General features: G+C 33.9%; 1 protein-coding gene across 2 annotated transcripts in view; it reads left to right on the forward strand.

Annotated features, from left to right (window-relative positions):
• The window catches only part of LOC106465457 (peroxidase-like), an 84,346-nt gene that overhangs the window by 53,110 nt on the left and 14,705 nt on the right, over positions 1-16,531 (forward strand). For both annotated transcript variants that reach the window (XM_022393749.1, XM_022393754.1), the window contains exons 8-13: positions 5,749-5,850; positions 6,526-6,648; positions 9,093-9,334; positions 11,786-11,918; positions 12,588-12,715; positions 14,509-14,711. In XM_022393749.1, the coding sequence (XP_022249457.1) occupies positions 5,749-5,850; positions 6,526-6,648; positions 9,093-9,334; positions 11,786-11,918; positions 12,588-12,715; positions 14,509-14,711 (931 nt within the window). The remainder of the gene's footprint in view (positions 1-5,748; positions 5,851-6,525; positions 6,649-9,092; positions 9,335-11,785; positions 11,919-12,587; positions 12,716-14,508; positions 14,712-16,531) is intronic.

The raw sequence follows: 16,531 nt of genomic DNA on the forward strand, positions 1-16,531 counted from the left end.
AAAACTTTATAAGCCAAATGCAGAGTTATAAACTACCAATGCACTTGTGAAAATCGGTAGAGTAAAAATTTCACAAAACCACAAATTTGACAATCTGACTATCTGACTGACTAACGTTACTGGAAAGACATAGCTCTCTCCTGTCTTCACATTATGCAAAGTTAAATGCACTTGATTGAATTACGCTAACTTAGCTAAAAGCGTTTTTCTCAGTTTTACTTATAGCCTTGGTAATAACAAGTATTAAAAATAACCATTTTGCAACACTACTAATGAGCTAACAATACACTAGTAGCCAAATTCTATTACTAGGAGCATTCCCTGTGAGTTACCAAGTAACAACTCGTCCTCATATCACGCGCTACGTGATCAGCATGCAGCTGTATCAGCTAGATAAAAAAATGTGGACTACGTAGATTCTCTTCAATCAAGGTTTAAATATGATCTAACCTTTTGAAAGTGGAGTTTTCAGTTCCATACATCTACTCAAAGGTTCTGTGTTGGACAAAGCAATTCTATCATAGCAGTCAGAGCCTAAGACGCGAGTCTTCTACATGAGGACGAACGCTATCTCTGCCAAAGTCTGACACAGCTTTGCTCGAGCACTCTGGACTGAAAACAAGAATGATAAGTTGTATAATTTAAATTTGCATTGTTTTCAAACTAAGTGTGACCTATAGACAACTAAATTTGTACTTGAAGCATTGCGATTTCTAAAATGTCTTTCAAGGAAACGAAAGGAGAAAAAAGGAGAAAATCTTATGTTGATAATCTTGAAAAGTCTTTGTTCCAGCGAAGATAGGATTACTGCAAGAATAGGGATGAGGTTAGAAACAACAATGATGAATATGTGAAGCAAGTCTTACTCATTAATCCAGCCAAAGAAAAGGCTGCCGCCCTGACTAGATGGAAGAAAACCTATAACAAAGATATCAACAAAATCCAGGAAATGTCGAGAGATAGCTCTAAGAAAAGTTACGAGAAGGATAGGCCTAAGTCCAGTTACTCTCGAGACTTAATTCCAAAAATGCTATGAGACAAGTGTAAAAGATTTGTAAATAAAAAATATTAGGAAGTAGGATGGGAGCACCAAAAAATAAGGAAACAAGGTAAGAATGGGCGGGGGTAATATTAAAACACTTGGTGGTTTTGATACGGTGCAGCCTCAAAGTTTGAATGAACGATTACGTCACACTAACCTATACTTTGAAAGACACTTTTGAATTTCTAATAAGTTCAAAATTAAAAATTTGATAACGATATATATTGTGCTAATTTTGATATTAAGTCTTTTTAAACCAACATTCCTTCCGAAGAAACGATCTGGTTGTGTGCAGATTTAATTTTCAATGTGACTTCAGATGAGCTATGTATTCTAGCATTCTTATTTTTTGTAGTTAATGAGCCTTGCAACTAAAAAATTACTTTTTCTGTCCAATGGTAATATTCATGGTCAGATTAATGGTGTAGTTATGCTTTCTAGGTTGGCTGTTTTTAAAACTAATATTTGTCTTTGTTTTCATGGAAAACAATCATTGGATGATTTCCCACAGGCTTTCAAATCATTGTATTATCGGAGGTATGTAAATGATATATTCCCTATTTTCTAAGACCCAAATCATATTCTTCAGTTTGTAGAATAGTAAACAGCAACTAAATATCAAATTTAGTGTTGAACACCAGCAAGATCATAAAATTGCATTTCTGGATACGTTAGTGTGTAATTGTGATGGTAACTTTGAATGTGAAGTTTACAATAAGAAAACAGTTAATGGCCTATATTTTAATTTTTAAAAGTCTAAGCCCCAACTATACTTAAAGAGAATCTAGCGAATATTTTATCTCGTCGTACTTATACAAATTTCAAGTACCATGAATTTGCTTGCATAAAGAACTTTGCAACTCTATGCAAAATGGATTTCCTGTTTATCTAATTGATCGAATAAAAACGAAACTATGGTCGGCTTCCGGCATATGAAGCATCTAAATGTTCAGTTTATTTAACTTTTCCATAAATTGGAAAGTATTCTATGTATGTACAACTAAGCACAACTACGATGTATTTTTAAACCTGAGTTTCGTATGCACTGTTTCTTCAGATAAAAGATTATACTTATATTTAGAGAAAAACAAAAACCCAAGTAACAACTTTTCTTTCACTTTCACGATATCAAATACTGATTATTTTAATTTCAACCAATTTCTTGGGAAATTTTCAGCGTCGAAAAAAATCGATTATTAACATTCTAAGAGCTTCAAATAATTCCCTAAACTTGTTTTTTTGTTTTTTTTTTTGGAGGGGGGATGTAAAATGTATTTATAACTGAACTAATTGTCATTCTTATTCAGGGCATTCTTTCTACCTCACCATTTGAGTTGTTGTACCAAAACAAAACACAGTTACACGATATTGAGTTGCGGCCTCAATTTATGACTGAGTAAAATGAGTAAGCTCAATTTTATACGGAGGCTTTGTTCACCATTGGCTCTTGCCAAGATCTTAAAATAATTTGATTGGTCGACTATGACACACTCACCTAGGATGTGCTCCAATACACTCGTTCTATTTGACGTCCTTAGATGTAAATTTGCTCGCAAAAAAAGACACGTAAATTCATAAACTGTATTTGATGTTTTCACTGAAGATCTAAATAATTTTGATATCTACCCAATTTACACAGATACAATAAGATGTGTTGACATTTACTTAAACAGGTTCCACTATGGATCGTAGGTAAGTACTCACAATATTTCAAAATGTGTCATTTTTGTGTATAAAATAAGCATTTTCAAAATAATATTCCTATTATGTTTCTTAAAACACCTGAGAAGGTTGGTACTTACAGCATGTGAAAAACACACCAACAAGTAAGAATGGGTATAATTGATAATATATCAAATTCTTTTAATCTTTAATTCTACTTATTAATGACCGTATAACAGCATTTTTTTTTATCTAATTGGGCACTCAACGTTTCGCTTTATAGCTAGCTTCTTCAGAGGCGATCCACTGAAACACAAACCGTAGCTGACAGTCAAAGGTCCAATTGGTTTAAAACAGACATCTCATGTAAAGAAGAAAAAGATTGTGAATCAAGACTTGATAAGATATATAGAAATATATATATATAATGAACGTAGCAACAAATCATAGATTTTCATCATGAACGTTAAAAATGACCAAGAAAACATATTAACTATAAAATGATAATGATAATAACAGTAGAAAATGATTTCGCGATCTCAAATTCCTCTTTGAACTGCTAGCTAAAGGACCGAGTTTTGCAGTAACAACTAAACTCTGAAGATCAGATGTGTTTGAATACAATGTCTTCCTTTGAACAAGCGTTTTATTTTATTGAATGAAACCATTTCTGCGAAAATAAAGAAATGATTAAATCTTCTTTTGCTACGAACAACAGCGAAAATGTTTGTTTTCTCCATTACCTAAGCTTTAGTGCCGTTACTTTATTACTTAAATACACAAGACCTGCTATCTCGAATACAGAATGACTTTCACATAATGATGATGAATACAACAACATTTTCTTGCGTTAGATGTTGTAGCTCTTTATCCAATATGGCGTCAATGCAGTGTGTGCATTCATATCATATCACATAGAAAATACAGAAATCTACGGACTGGCAGTGGACAATGCGAGAGACGTCTTACATTTTATCTTTCATAATGGATATTTTTTTTTTTTACGATATACTATATCTCCGACTAAGTGGTGTCGAAATGGGCAATAGAGTAGCTGTTATTTATGCACGTTACTGAAAGAAGAGAACTTGACATTTAGCATCAAGATACGAACACTGGCCCCAATTTTTGGGCAATAGAGTAGCTGTTATTTATGCACGTTACTGAAACTAGAGAACTTGACATTTAGCATCAAGATACGAACACTGGCCCCAATTTTTGAGCAATAGAGTAGCTGTTATTTATGCACGTTACTGAAACTAGAGAACTTGACATTTAGCATCAAGATACGAACACTGGCCCCGATGTTTGACTTTGTTAGAGACATCAACGTCGCAATTGGACTCTATAACCATTGCCGTGATTCTTTAATCAAGTTTCTAGACACCAACATCCATTTTACCCTTAATCGTTCGAATTTCAGCAGGTGGATAGATGTTCTTCACGTTGCCTTGATGACCGATAGTGACAATAATATACAATTTAGCTTGTTTCATAAACCAATTAAAGACCCATTCTTCCTCTCTTCAGCTCGCATCATCCAAGAAACGTGTAATTATTGAAATGAAAGAGAATCAAGTACAAACACTCCTTCTGAACAGAAAATATCCATCTTTTCATCTGACCCATTCTTCCTCACTTCAGCTCGCATCATCCAAGAAACGTGTAATTATTGAAATGAAAGAGAATCGAGTACAAACACTCCTTCTGAACAGAAAATATCCATCTTTTCATCTGGAAAAATTTCAAGAATTACAATAAAATGAAAGCAAATTAACCCCATACCACCAACATAAAAAACACAGTTAAACCAAGAATAAATAAGACAATTTTCCAAAGATACCATACAGATATTTACTTTTACAGTACGTCTAAGTGGCTAAACTATCCACAAGAAAGTAGAAAATATATAACCAAGAAACATGTACTGCCGATTAAAGTTACAGAACGACCAGGGCAAACTCTCCAATTCTCACTACACTACCATACAGTGCAATAAACCCAACTGTTTTATGCAAACTTGTTTTCAACCTAAAATAGATGTCCAAAATTGTATACCAAGTTACATGTAACATCTGATATCATACATTGATGAAATCGGATAATCACTACACACAAGGATAATAGAGCACCTTGATTCTTTCAAACTTCCCTCAGTGGCTTTACGGTAAGCATGTGTACTTAGAACGATAAAACCCGGGTTTCGATAGCCGTGGTAGGTACATCACAGTTAGCCCATTACATGGTGCTTAAAAACAAACAAACAAATCAAATCTTTCAAATTATAGCATGAGACATAATTTTTTAACTAATCATGACCAAATAACTTTGGCCCGACATGACCATGTGGTTAGGTGCTTGACTCGCAATCTGAGGGTCGCTGGTTCGAATCCCCATCCCACAAAACATGCTTGTTCTTTCAGCGTGGGAGCGTTATAATGTGATGGTCAATCCCAATATTCATTGGTAATGGAGTAGCCCAAGAGTTGGCGGAGGGTAGTGATGACTAGCTGCCTTCCTTCTTGTCTTTCACTGCTAAATTAGGAACGGCTAGCGCAGATAGCCCTCGTGTAGCTTTGCGTGAAATTCAAAACAACCCAAACCAAATAACGTCTGGCATGAAATACACTGATAGAAAATTTAAAGAACAAAGTGTGATTGGAAAGCTGGTTCTGCGATAAGCTTGACGCTACAAATTAAGGCTAGATCCCTGCAGTAAACACAGCACGGGTAGCCATTATTAAACTTTAGGTTAACAACGACAAAGAAGTTGTAGCAAGTAAACTAGCTACAAAAAATTCTGGAAAGCTAAAATATACATACTAGCCTGTTCTATTTTACCGAGATTATATTTATGCCATTTTTATGTTGGTTCTATGTTTTCGAAAGTACGATCTAATTTATTACTGTTACTGTTTTTTTTTGTAGAAGTATTGCATTTCTATCTGTATGCTATTACCACATAACAAGAATAAACTAAATAGTATGTCTACTTGTTAGTTAATGAAAAATTATCATTTATCACGTACGGTTTGTGTTGACAGGACCCAGAGCACACATCAATTTAGATTCATCACCTATTGATGGCAACTTTGTGTATGGTTCTACTGAAGAGGTTGCACGTAAACTTCGTCTCGGTAAAGGAGGTGAGCTCTAAGAGTGGAATACACATATTTGTAAATAACCGTTTATCTTTGTAGCGTATGATAATAAGGGTTAGATTAGTGGAAATGTATGGGTAATTTTTTTTCTTCTATTGTCTTTTGTGACTTTCAAATTCTGTTGTTGTATTACCTTATTAAATATGTTTATCATTGTCGTGTCTTTCCTTATATGTCCATTCTCGTCTTCTTTTCCCTGTAAGTTTGCTATTGTTAGTCTTCTCTTAAATTATTCTCATTGTTTCTCTTGCTCCTATATGACCACTTTTCTGTCTTCACACAGAAAACATTTATTGTTAATGTTTTTTCTTTCTTGCACATTATCATTAGTATTATTCTTGCACATTCAAGTCTGCATTGTTTTTGCCCATAGATATACTAAAATTAGCATTTTCCTAAATATTCATTATTCTTTGGTTTATTAATTTTTGCCTTCTTGCCATATGTTTATTAATTTTTGCAGTCTTGCATATTTATTATTATATGCCTTCCTTTATATTTTCATTAATATTTTCCTTCCAGGTTAACTACTATTTGTATTATGTAAATTTTAATATTTCTATTATCTGCTATAAGCCATAATCCTATTCATACTACTTCGTATGTCTAGAATTCCATGTTCCCTCTTATCTAGTGAGTCATGCTTATTCTTACCTTAAGGTTTGATGCGAGTCTGGGATGTTTTCAGTGAGTATGGTTTAAAGCCATTACCTCCCCCTCTGTCAGAGAACCCGGAACGTGATTGTACGGCGAGACCACGCCACCTGTTTTGTTTTATTGCCGGTAAAGTATTTGATGTATTTAAATAGATATAGAGATTAGTAATGTAATATAATTATCTATAAGATGTTTCAATATCATGTTTATTTTCTTTGTTTTTACTTTCTTTTTGATTTATTGAGCAGCCAAAAATAATCTTTCGAGCAAGCGTCCCAATTTCAGGACTTGATTTTAATTCTCAGAAAAGTAAATAATTAAATGACAAGCTTAAAGCTTGAAAAAGAAATGTGCTATTTCGAAACGTTGCCATTGTGTAAAGGTACATTTTTTGCTGTCTCTTGAAACTTAATTAGTTTTATGTATGTGTGTGTGTGTGTATGTAAGTTACACAGGAAAAGGAATAAATGATATGATCTACATTTCAGGAAACTTAATCACTTCTTTTCTCTTGGTTTACTTTTCAAGTAAAATTTGTTGACTGCTTGTATTTTTGGAACAGAGCGCATTATTTCCTACTCAATACTCTTGTAAAAACAGTGTATAATGTAATGCTGAACATCTAGCGTTATATTAAAAGAACGTGTAATACTCTTGTGTACAACAGCCCACGTAAGACTGACTGTGTGGCATTCTTCTGTACATTAGCTCATGTAAGACTGACTGTGTGGCATTATTCTGTTAACTAGCTCATGTAAGACTGACTGTGTGGCATTATTCTGTTCACCACACAGTCAGTCTTACATGAGCTAATATTATTCTGTTAACTAGCTCATGTAAGACTGACTGTGTGGCATTCTTCTGTACATTAGCTCATGTAAGAATGTCCGACATTTTTATGCACATTAATTCTCTCCCTACGGGGTCGGCCGAGTTCGTAACCCCAAATTGACTTTTATGGTTTCCATACTATAACTTCTAATATGTTTTGCGTATTTTTCACGAAATTTCGCAGACTTTCAGTCACTTGTAGACAAAAAATCAGAATTGTTAAAGAAGTATTTTCACTAAACATTTCTCCATGAGTATATGAAGTCAAAGTGTTGACTGCTTCGATTGCAGTGATTTTCATGTTACAATAAAAAATACTTTTATTCATCTGAAAAATCTCAATTTTTATTTGCATAATCTCTGAAACCTCCTAAATAGATTTGAAACGTTTTTTTTTCAGTAAAATTTTATGTTTTATGTAATTTTCTCTGTCCTAACACTATAAAAGTTGGTCAATTTGATCGATCTTTTTACTACCAAAAGAAATTCGAAATAAATGTAAATTACCTTTTTTTTCTTTCTATTTTAAATAGCTTTAAACTCGTAACAGCATACATCTATTTATACTTAACTTTTGTTGTTATATTGCCTTTTGAACAGTGCCTAACTAATATTCTCGCCTCACAATTTGTAAATCACTTAGCGAATGTGTAGCTCGCGTTAATTACCCTATCGAATTACATAACGCGCAAGCTACTCGTCAATTGTTCGTGAGCGTACCTCGCGAAAAAAAAGTATAAATATTATTAGTTATCTTGTCTAATCTAACCTTCTCTAACCTAAAATTTTCTAATTTTTACATTTTAGTTACTTTTATAACAATAAATAAAGAATACACAGGAAAAACAAGACATAAGGTACTAATGGTACTACTGCAATAAATAATTATTTAACTAACGCAACTAAGAACGCCACAATTTTCCTGGCTTTCTAACTATGCGACAGGAGCTGTTAAAAATTCATCTAAGCTCGTCGACGTGTTCCCGTAGGAATAAAGTATGAAGTGGAAGCAAAACAGACAATTCTCTGTGCAAAAAACAATATAATATAGTTTATTATCTTGATAGACTAAACCCTTGGCTTTCTATTGGTTATAAACAATGTAGTATTAAACGTCAGAGAGAACTATTGGCAATTTCTGAAAGAGAGGATGTGACAGGTGGGCGTGGCAAGTGGGGTCTGATTTTCAATTTCATGGCTCTGTAACCAAATAAGGTTGACGGTTATAAAAATTATGTTTTGCCTGAGCGATTAAAATGTTATAATGAGTAATTTATGTTAAATTTCGTGCTTCTCGGAGAGGTGGCAAATAAATTAGAGATAACTAGAGAGCAATTGTCCCAATTCTCATACTAGGGGAAATTCGGATTTTTTTTTATATTACCTTATAAAATTAAAAATTTAAAACTTATACAGTATTACATTTATATGTATAGCACTCTTCTGTAAAATACACCATGTACGGTTGTATGGCATTCTTCTGTAAAATACACCATGAACAAATGTGTGGTATTCTTCTGTGCAATAGTTCATTTAAGGCTATGTGTCATTCTTCTATACAACATCCTGTGTAAGAATTTATCACATTCTTCTGTACAATAACTTATGTAAGTATTTTTGTCATTCTTCTGTACTATAGCCTATGTAACAATTTGTAACATTCTTTTGTACAATAGCTTATATAAGAATTTAAAAAAAAATTGTGCAATAGCCTATGTTCATGTTTTTCTTCTTGCAAGGCGACGAACGAATCAATGAACAGATACACCTAACAGTTATTCAAACACTCTACCTTCGCGACCATAACCGAAAGGCTATTGAACTTGGGCGACTAAATCCCCACTGGGACGATGAGCGTATCTACCACGAGACTCGGCATATTGCAGCTGCCAGTATCCAAAATATCATATACAAAGAGTTCCTTCCTATGGTTCTTGGCGAAGAAATGGTAAACAGGTACAACCTCACTCTACAATCAGAGGTGAGATCATTTCCTTTGTCACTGCTTGATAACAATACACGTATTTATCCTACCACTAAAAAAGTGACAATTGTTCATCAGTGAACTAGAAGAAAACACACTGTATTTTTTATTTGTATACATTTAAAGTGTCTCAGTGGCTTAGTGTTGAGGTTGATGTAGTATAAAGCTAACATTCTGCAGGTTTCGGCATTAACTTACCAACTAAATAAAAAAAATACATGTTGCTTTTGCTTTGTAATCAAAGGTGTGTTACGTTGATTTCACTGCTTGTCTTAAAGAAAATTAGCTCATTTTCCACTATATCTGTTAATGTGTCAAATTAGTCACCAAATTAAAACAAAACACTAAAGTAACTTGAACTGAAAACGGAAGATATTATTACTTCTTTGGAGATTAAAGTATTTAATCACTTCCTACAGCAAACGTTAAAACCATTTTTAATAACTTATTTATTCAAAAGTAAAGCTGAGATCAGTTTGTTTCCTACAGCAATCGTAATTTAATTAACAAATAAACGTAAGAGCTTAGCGTAATATATTTCAAATATAAAGTAATCAAACGATATGTTTCTGAAAACTATGTACGTAACATAAAAGTAATCAAACGATATGTTTCTCAAAACTATGTACGTAACATAGAAGTAATCAAACGATATGTTTCTCAAAACTATGTACGTAACATAGAAGTAATCAAACGATATGTTTCTCAAAACTATGTACGTAACATAGAAGTAATCAAACGATATGTTTCTCAAAACTATGTACGTAACATAGAAGTAATCAAACGATATGTTTCTCAAAACTATGTACGTAACATAGAATTATCGAAGTTGCTATATACGACCATAACGCGTAATTTAAGTGTATAAACTTTAAAATTATAAACTTAAAATATTTTCCACATTTGTATTTTAATAATAAATAGATATCTGAAGAACTACAATCATTTACTGTCAGGTGTGTTTTGTTACCATATTGGATTTAAAATAACATTATGCTTAATTAATAGGGCTGTTATATAATCAGCAAGTCTATCTCGTATGGTAGTGCCATATTGTATATATAGTTTATTTTAAAGACGTGGATATCATATCTTTAAGGCTTGCTACATAGCATTATAAAAACAGGAGTCTGAACATTTTATATGACAATACGTAACTATCAGGCTAATAGAATGTGCCAGTCCATAATATAAAACAATCTGTTTAGTGAACAGGGCCATTGGAATAGGTATGTTCATTTCGTATTATCGCGTGTTTTTATTGGTATTGTTATACCTATAATCATGATTTATTTCAAAAGACTAATGGAGTTTCTATATTTTATAAGAATATGTTTAATTAACAGGGCTGCTCAAATAGGCGTGTTTTTATAATAGTGCGTGTAATTAGCATGAAACGTATTATATGATAATCTGATTGCTCAGGCTAATGGAACAAGCATAAGACTGTATCTCTAAGTGTGTTTAGTTGCATGAGCAACCATAATAGGTAAATTTGTACTGTATTATGTAGTTTCTTTAAATGACAGTTTCTGGAATGAATATTTCCGTATCTTCTAATATTAGGAAAACTATTGGAATTAGAATATCCACACGTAGTGTATCGCGGTGAAGTTGAATTAACTTTAGAGCTACCGGATAGGTCTTCTAGAGTCTAGACAACAGGAAATTCGTTCAAGATATCGATTACGGAGTAACACTAAACCCCTTACTAACCGGGTCGATGTAAAATGAAACAATGGGATTGGACACAAAGTGTAATACAAAGTGAATAGTTTTTATTCAACACTAAACAAACACAATGTGTGTGTACTTGCTGTTACTTACACAGAGTGATCGCCTTTACTTGATCACAAGACTGACTAAATACAACGTTCCTTAGCTCCAAGAAACCTCACGTTTACACAGGGCGAAATGAGCTATCCATTTGACTGGTAATGACCAGATAGGTGGAGTTGTAGCTTGTAGTTATTACCTGAACAACTATTGAAGAAAAGTGCTCTCGACATCCTTGTAAAACGTGTTGTATTGAGTAATAACCTCCCCGGGCAATAACAGATATTATCCAATTCCCTAGCATGCATTTTGACCAGAGAAAACTCATTAAGTCATCCCTACTGAAATGAGCATGTCCGTATCTTCTAACAATATATTTAAAGGATAAAACTGTTGAGTGGACATGTCCATGCATCTTCAAACAATATGTTTAACTAATATAACAGTATGTTTAGTTCACAGGACTGCTGGAGTGGGTAGTAAACATAGCGTGTAATGTTATGTTTAATCGACATAGCCTAATGGAATGCACATAAGTGAATCATAGGATAATGTTTAATTGTTATAACTACTGGAATGTATATGTCTATATCTCATAGCATTTTTTCAATCTATAAAGCTGCTTGGATTAGTATAATAGCCATATTGAATATCATAATATTTAATAAATAGGGTTACTGGAATGGGTACGATCCTAACGTTCACATGGGAGTGGCAAACTCATTTCAAGCGGCCGCATTTAGGTTTGGCCACACTCACATTCAAGGAATGGTCAGACGATACAACAAATTTCACGAGTTTGTTGGTAAGATACTTCATGTTTTCTAATCAATGGTACTAATGTTGACATGCACATTCCTATAGAGTGCACAGTAAAAAAGATTTAAAAAGATTTAAGATACTAAATATCTTAGCTGAGTTTTGTAACTAATCAATAAGAGTGTCGTTTTATCACCACTTTCCATCCCTTCACATCCTCAAACACATATTTGTCTGAAGGAATTTGTTTTATGCCAAAAGGAAATCAGTAGATGAAAGTAATACTTTAGCATCTATAAGTGAAAGGATTACACAGTAATTGTTACTGCTAATAATGCTGTTGGTCATTATGACATAATATTTTGGTGTTCACTAGGAGAAATGGGACAGTAAAGCCCGTTACCCTTACAAATTTTATTTTAGTATTGATCTTAGGTAGATTAATTTTAATTATATTCTTGTGTTTAATATTTGTAACTTTGTAATTTAACTTTTACTGTTTGTGCAGGCATTTTGCCATTATAAGGCTGGAAAGCGAATACGTGTTTTGATTACCACCCTATTTGTCCTATCTTTCACAGCCCTCATTTATGTTTGCGATACGCAGCATTTTTAAAAAGCTTGTTGAAATTAATCACGTTGTTAATATGTATAATACATATACAAAATATAATGTCGTTACATCTTTTCATGTGACTGTTTGGTTGTACTTTAGGAGAAGACCCCCTTCGTACACTTCTAAGACGGCCCTTCATCGTCTATGAGCCTGGAAAGATAGACGAATTGATTGGTGGCCTCATCAATACCCCTGCACAAGTCTATGATCCTTTTATTACAATGGAGGTACGTAACCACGGTAATTTGATGTACTCAAACACTGATAACATTTATGGTAACATATGATAAACAAATGCTTATGATTTTAAAATTGAAATGCCAACAGCAACAGTTGCGTTGCCAGATATTCACATTTTAACATGTGAAATTATTGTAGAAAACATAATTTGTAAACATCTCTCAACAATATAAAAACACACTTGACAACGTTTTTAAAGGTATAAAATATATTGAAATAAATAAATTCTAAAAATTTCGGCTGGCTCCATCTTCTGGAAGAAGTACTACAGCCCACAGTTACATAGAAACTTAAGTGTTCCGGCCTGGTATTGGTCTAGTAGTTCGGGCGCTCGATACGTAATGTGCGAGTCGCGGTTTTGAATCCCGTCACCGAACATGCTCGCCCTTTCAGCCATGGGGCATTATATGCAACGATTAATCTCACTTTGCGTTGATAAAAAGTGGCCCAAAACTTGGCGGTGGGTAATGTTGACCAACTTTAGTGTATCACTTATAAATTAGGGACGGTTTGGTTTGTTTTGAATTTCGCACAAAGTTACACGAGAGCTATTTGCGCTATCCGGCCCTAACTTAGCAGCGATAGAATAGAGGGATGGCAGCTAGTCAACATTACCCACAGCCAATTCTTGGGCTGCTCTTTTACCAACGAATAGAGGGACTGATCGCAACATATAACGCTCCCACAGCTGAAAAAAGTGAGCATTTTCGGTGACGGAGATTCGAACCCGTGATCCGTAGATTGCGAGTCGAGCGCCCCAAATACGAGGCCATTAGGGACGGCTAGTGCAGATAACCCTCTAGTAGCTGTGCTCGAATTTCAACAAATAAACAGTCTCAGGCGTTCCCCTCATCATAAATTGAGAAGTACTTACCTCATTTTCGTTAAATCATCCTTAATCAAAACATTCTTTAAAATGTTAAAAATAAACAGGCAAATGTAACTGTTATTGCACAGAAGCTCGAAACTATCACTTTACCTTTTTTTTCAAAATTGGCTTTAAAAACAAAATTGTTTAAAAAATTTAATTGCAAAGTTGCTTATAAACCATTCAACAAAATTATTTATTGTTTAATGGTAAAAGTTTTATAATCTAAAAGAAAAAACAACAACAAAGTATTTACGAAATTCCATGTAACAAATTTAATAACGTCTATCTAGAACAAACTAAAAGATCTTTAGTTATAACAGTCAACGAATGTCAAAGATTTTGTAAACAAGGGAAGAGGGAAATGTCAGCGAGTACATTACATGCTCATAATACTATAGATTCAATTGGTCGTGATAAGTCTAAACTTATCACTGTACCCAAATTTATGAACGGCGTAACATTCATGAAGGTTTTATAATAGTTGAAATAGGCATGAACAAGAACAACGATCCGGCTTTAAAACAGGTTCAGAGATCTCAACCCTGGTTTTAGAACTAAGCTACTTGTTCTGTACATGTTCGTGACGCTTAAAGTGTCGCAACTACACAATTATGAATGTGTGATGAGATGAATATTTAAATATCGAAATTATCATTAACAGTAAGAGCTCCCAACTGATAAAACTGCGTTTTAATCACTATAAGTAATCTTGTGATATATATGGGTGGCCTGCTTTGATTAGAAGTTAACACTAATCTCTGTAACTGTGAATTAATGAAACGTTTTCCTGAAGATGGTTGAAGCTGTTTTTCACATCAATAACACATATTATTTCAACGTATAGATAAATTTGGTATTCCTCATTAAGTTAGTGGTAATAAGATCTGATCTTTAAGAATGTGATTTCAGGTCACGAATCATCTATTTGAAGAACCTCCCGAGCCGTTCGGACATGATCTTATTTCCTTCAACATTGCACGAGGTCGAGAAACTGGAGTACCAGGTTACAATGACTACAGAGAATGGTGTGGGCTGGGTAGGGCTAAGACGTTTGAAGACTTTGAACCTCTACTTAACAATAAGACAGCTCTAAGATATTCCCAACTTTACAAGTAAGTAGAAACTTGCTCTTATAAATGGAAGAGCTAAGTGTGTAAGGAGTCTCAGCTTTTGAAAAGTCAAACACACAATAAGCCTACATTTACATGCATACCATATACGTACAAATGAGTCTATGGTTATAAATAAATTTAAAATAAAGTGTATTACGCACCTTCAAACAAACAGGCTTTAGATACAGCCATATTTAGAATAATGAAAACCTTACAAACACAAGTCTTTAAATTCAAACAGTGTCAATTAATGACAAGAAAAATTAAAACCACGTTTAAAATAAAAGTATAAAACTTTCCAAGCACAGCATAATTTAGAATTATCTTTGAAATTTAAACGCATCTCACAAACGTAATTCTTTGCTACAACAGAATTTTGAAATAAAGTATAGCATACCTCACAATCCTAAGCCTTTAGGTACACATAAATGTCAAATGAAGTACAACCTGCTAAATGTTCAGCTAATAGATAATCCCAGAGATTTTTATAATGTGTGTATGTGTAATACTCAAACTGTGGTCAATAGGCATGCCTATATTTGCTAATGAGAAAACTGTATATTTACGAACAACTGGAATCTGATTTTGAAATAAAGTATTTATCAAATCTTACAACCGCAGAAACCTACAGGTTATAAACATCACAGGCTTTAAATACATTTGGAGTTATAATCTTAGTTGAGATCGACTGTTATATGACACCAGTTTCAATAAGTAGATGCACCCAGGCTTATATTACAGTATGGTTTTCTCCTTGGAAAACTTAATACCTTCTGTACCGTTATTTACGAGGAAAAATTCAGCTATTGGTTATACCCAGAGTATGAGTATTAAAGTGGGGAAAAATTATTGCTCGTCCAGTTTTTTCACACTTATCTTGGTTCCTGTAATTTTTTACCAGACTGTGCATTGTGGAAGTGTCAATACTAGTGTCAAATGGTTATTGTTTGATGTAAATTGACTCATGTTTCAGTCATCCAGACAAATATAAATCTTTATTAACAAACCAACTGTGACAAACGTATTACAGTAGATGATCAAATATTTGGCAAATACGAAAATATTATTTGAGCAGGAAAAACCTAGATTTAAAGATAACTTCTTTTATGTAATTGACAAAAAAGTAGGTACAGAGTCTATTGGCTTTAACCAGGATTTGAGGATTCGAAGTACTTGTCGGGATTGACAGTGTCTTTCACAAAAGGCAGACGTCCCACTACCTAGCCAGTGATACAACCTCATATCACCTGATCATCCAGATGCTTCACAGTCGCATTCAAACACGTTGGATGAAATACTTCTCCACATCAATGTCGTACAAAGTGCTTCCCATGAGACCTCTACAGTTTTAACTCTTATTCGTCTGAGAAGACCACTTTTCTCCACATTGCTTTAGTTCATTCAGTCCAATCAGCATGCTCTTAGGCTCAGTTGAACCTCATTCTGTTGATGAGGAGGGGTTTCTTTCTAGGTCTTCTTACTGGGAGACTGGCTAAACATAGACAAGACTAGATGGTGCGAGAAGTGACAATAGCCCCTGAAGTTTCTTGCTATGCTCTTTTGAGGTATGTGGACGACAGTCGACGATTCTACTGGCTCAAAACACGATCGTCAACTGCTGTGGAAGTTTTTTTTCCAACCCCTTCCCTTCCGCTACTCTACACAGCCAGTCTCTCTATATTCTTACACCCAGTCGACTGGTTAAATTTAATCCTTCTAGCAATCTCTCTTGTCGAAAGTCCCTCCTTGCTCAAAGAACAATATCTGCTTTTTTCCATGATGTTAACTCGCAACCTCCAGCCATTATTAGTCTCAAAGTG

Source organism: Limulus polyphemus, unplaced genomic scaffold (genome assembly GCF_000517525.1).
Source record: "Limulus polyphemus unplaced genomic scaffold, Limulus_polyphemus-2.1.2 Scaffold68, whole genome shotgun sequence".
NCBI classification, from domain to species: domain Eukaryota; kingdom Metazoa; phylum Arthropoda; class Merostomata; order Xiphosura; family Limulidae; genus Limulus; species Limulus polyphemus.